Source organism: Alligator sinensis, unplaced genomic scaffold (genome assembly GCF_000455745.1).
Source record: "Alligator sinensis unplaced genomic scaffold, ASM45574v1 scaffold737_1, whole genome shotgun sequence".
In the NCBI taxonomy this organism is placed as follows: Eukaryota; Metazoa; Chordata; order Crocodylia; family Alligatoridae; genus Alligator; species Alligator sinensis.
This window is the reverse complement of record NW_005841930.1, coordinates 2,989,655-2,992,701: the sequence shown is the minus strand read 5'-3', so window position 1 is coordinate 2,992,701 and position 3,047 is coordinate 2,989,655. Positions and strand designations below refer to the sequence as shown.

Here is a 3,047-nt window from a genome sequence, read left to right as displayed (position 1 = left end):
CCCCACCCCCATCTCACCTCTGAAGTGGCAGGAGGGAGCATGTGAGGTCAGGTTACTGGTAAAAATAGCATCTTGCATCTGCGCTCCCAATCTACTCCCGGTATAAGTCTTACAATGCAAGGAGCAGGATACTCTTTGCTCTTACTTACAGTAGAATCTGGCATCCATGAATCAGGAAGCAGCAATATAAGAGCTGCAAGATGGTCACCAGAAGTCTTGAAGCAGTACTCCTGGAAATGCATATGTATCTGAAATACCTCCAGTTCTAACTTGTACAGTTCTTCTACCTCTCTCAAGACACTGTACAGATAACTCCCATCTACTACTTTGCAGAGAAATCATTCAGGAAGACAGAAACCTATTTAAGATCCTGTAGATAAGTAACTGAGCAAGCATGTACCTATAAGAACATAAGCAGTATCATACTGGGTCAGATCAATAAGAATTGCCATCTATTTGGTCAGGCATTAATCTATCTTGCCCAGCATCCTGTATGTCACACAGTGGCAGAGAGTGGATGCTGAAAGGGAGAGTGAATTGGGTATGACCATATTTTTTTTCCACTGCTCCTCTCACTTGCAGCCTCCAACTTTTAGGGTCCAGGAAGTTCTGATTCAGAGGCCCTAACACCTATGCTCAGAGGTGACCCAAGCAGGGTGCGAGGCCCAGGGCAAATCAGCCCACGCAGGGTCCCACCCCCACTACGATCCCACAGGCCCCAGACCTGAAGAAGCTGCTGCTGCCATTGGCAGTGGTGGTACTAGCAGTGGGATAGTGAGTGGCTGGACACAGAGCTGGCAGTGCTCAGCCCAGCTCTGCAGGGCCCCCAAAGCGTGGGGCCTGGGGCAGTCGCCCCAATTCTCCCCACTAGGGATGGTCCTGCCTATGTTCAATAAGCACTGGTTCACTTTTCCTCCAAGAATGTGTCCAATCCCCTTTTGAATCTGGCTAGATTGTCAGCTTCCACAACATCTTGTGGCATTGAGTCCTACACTTTCATTACACACTGTGTGAAAAACCTTCCTTTTTTTAGTTTTAAACTCACTACCTATTAGTTTCATTTTGTGACCCCTAGTTCTTGTATTGTGTGAGACAGTAAGCAACAAATCCCTATTTACTTTCTCATTACCATTCCGTATTTTGTAAACCCTTGTCACATGCCCCCTCAAGCATTGGTGATGCGTAGGGGGTGCACGCGCACCCCCTGAGTATGACGGTGCACCCCTGGTCGCCACTCACCACCCCTCCTCCCGCTTGCCTCCAACACCGCTGGTGGTGTCTGTGGATGATTGACGACCACTGGTCGGCACTCACTACCTCTCCCCCAGTCCCTCCCCCCCACTGCCAACAGCACTGCAGCTGCCTGCGGGAGCTCCCTGCTTACTGCCACCATGCTCCTGCCACTGACAGGAGCTCACTGTGCCCCCCCGCAGCCTCCAGGGGCACACAGCATTCATGCCCTCAAGCATCTCACAGTTGTCCCTCTAGCCCAGTATCTGGTCTCCAACAGTGGTAGAAGTGGATGCACGTTTAACATAATGTGCTGTAAGTGGTTAAGAACTGGGGGGGGAAAAATCTTAGCAAAATTGGGAGGGGGAAGCGGGGGGGGTGGCTGGGAGAGACCTGCAGATTCTTAAGGCTGCTTCTGACATTTTCTCTTATCCTGCCAGTATGCTCTATTATTCAAGTGACAGAGTGCTCAGTATAATCACATTGCCTAGCACACTTACCTCACAGATGATGTTGATGAATCACTGTCAGGCTGCAAGAGCTTATGCTCGTAGAGCGCAGCATGCATGCTAATTCTTTGCACCAGAAAGTACACATCCAGCAGAAGATTCTGGAATGGATAGCTCACTAGACTTTTCTCTTCCCCCTATTTCTTAGTACAAAATTTGCTTTATTTTTGTGTTAACTTAAAAATTATTTCAATGCATTTCATAGTAATCCTCAAAATAATGGAAAAATAACTACTTGTTATGACAGTTTTTATGCCATTTTTAATCTCTTAAAACAGCTATGTAATCTCAGGCGATGCAGATGGAAAACTTAACATATGGGACTGGAAGACGACAAAACTCTACAGCAGGTTAAAAGCACACGATAAAGTTTGTATAGGTGCAGTCTGGCACCCACATGAAACATCCAAGGTGATCACATGTGGCTGGGATGGTCTTATTAAATTGTGGGACTGAAGAGGCACTGCAAGAATCTGAATGTGCTACTTGGGCTTTGTGACAAGGATGGTTTGAGAATTGAACTTGCAGCTGCCTTCAGCCTCTTCACTCTTAAAGTACATGTATACACTCTGGAAAGTGGCTGATTGATCAACTGCATCTTCAAGTGCAACTTCAAGGTGTGGGAAGGAGTGACCAGTCTCATGAAGTGGCCAAAAGCAAATAATTTGATCATTTGCTTTTTATTTGATAGCTTTTTGAAATTTAGTTTGATTTGGGTGCCATACAGGTGTGTGGAGTGGAAATAGAAAACCAGCAGCTTTGTTATATATTTGTGATCTCAGAATAGTCTTTGATCTATGCCACAGTGCATCTTGAAAATGTACCTGTTACACACTTTGGCAGTATTTTGTGGTTCCTAAGCTTTTTCTGACTTAAGAGTTTACAGCCACTTACTAAGATACATCATAGAAATGAAGAGCTGATAAAAAGTTTTAGAATACCTGTCCTATTTACAAACTATTCACTGCATACTCTGTTAATTTAAATCCAGCCTCCACATTCTTACATTTGTATCTTGAATTAAATGCATACATCATGCTGATAACTGAAGTTCATCTGTGTAACCCTCTTTCGGTGTTTCCTTTATAATAGCGAACCAAGAAAAAAACAAAAAAATTGTCATGCTTTTCTAGGCCATATTTAAAAAGAAACTACCAGTTCAATGTCCCTGCTCATGCTCTTGTACATGGGGCACTTCAATACACACAGTTTTTTGTTATCGAGTTTCTGCAAAGCTGTATATATGCATCACAATTTTTTGTCTTTTTAAAGAACTTATTTTTAATAAATCTTTTGTATATAGTCTCA

At 44.1% G+C, this 3,047-nt stretch overlaps 1 protein-coding gene across 1 annotated transcript in view; it reads left to right on the top strand.

Annotated features, from left to right (window-relative positions):
• Positions 1 to 3,047, top strand: part of CDC40 (cell division cycle 40) — a 67,563-nt gene extending 64,516 nt beyond the window's left edge. The window contains exon 15 of the mRNA XM_025198870.1: positions 2,018 to 3,047. Coding sequence (XP_025054655.1) covers positions 2,018 to 2,195 — 178 coding nt within the window. The 3' untranslated portion in view covers positions 2,196 to 3,047. The remainder of the gene's footprint in view (positions 1 to 2,017) is intronic.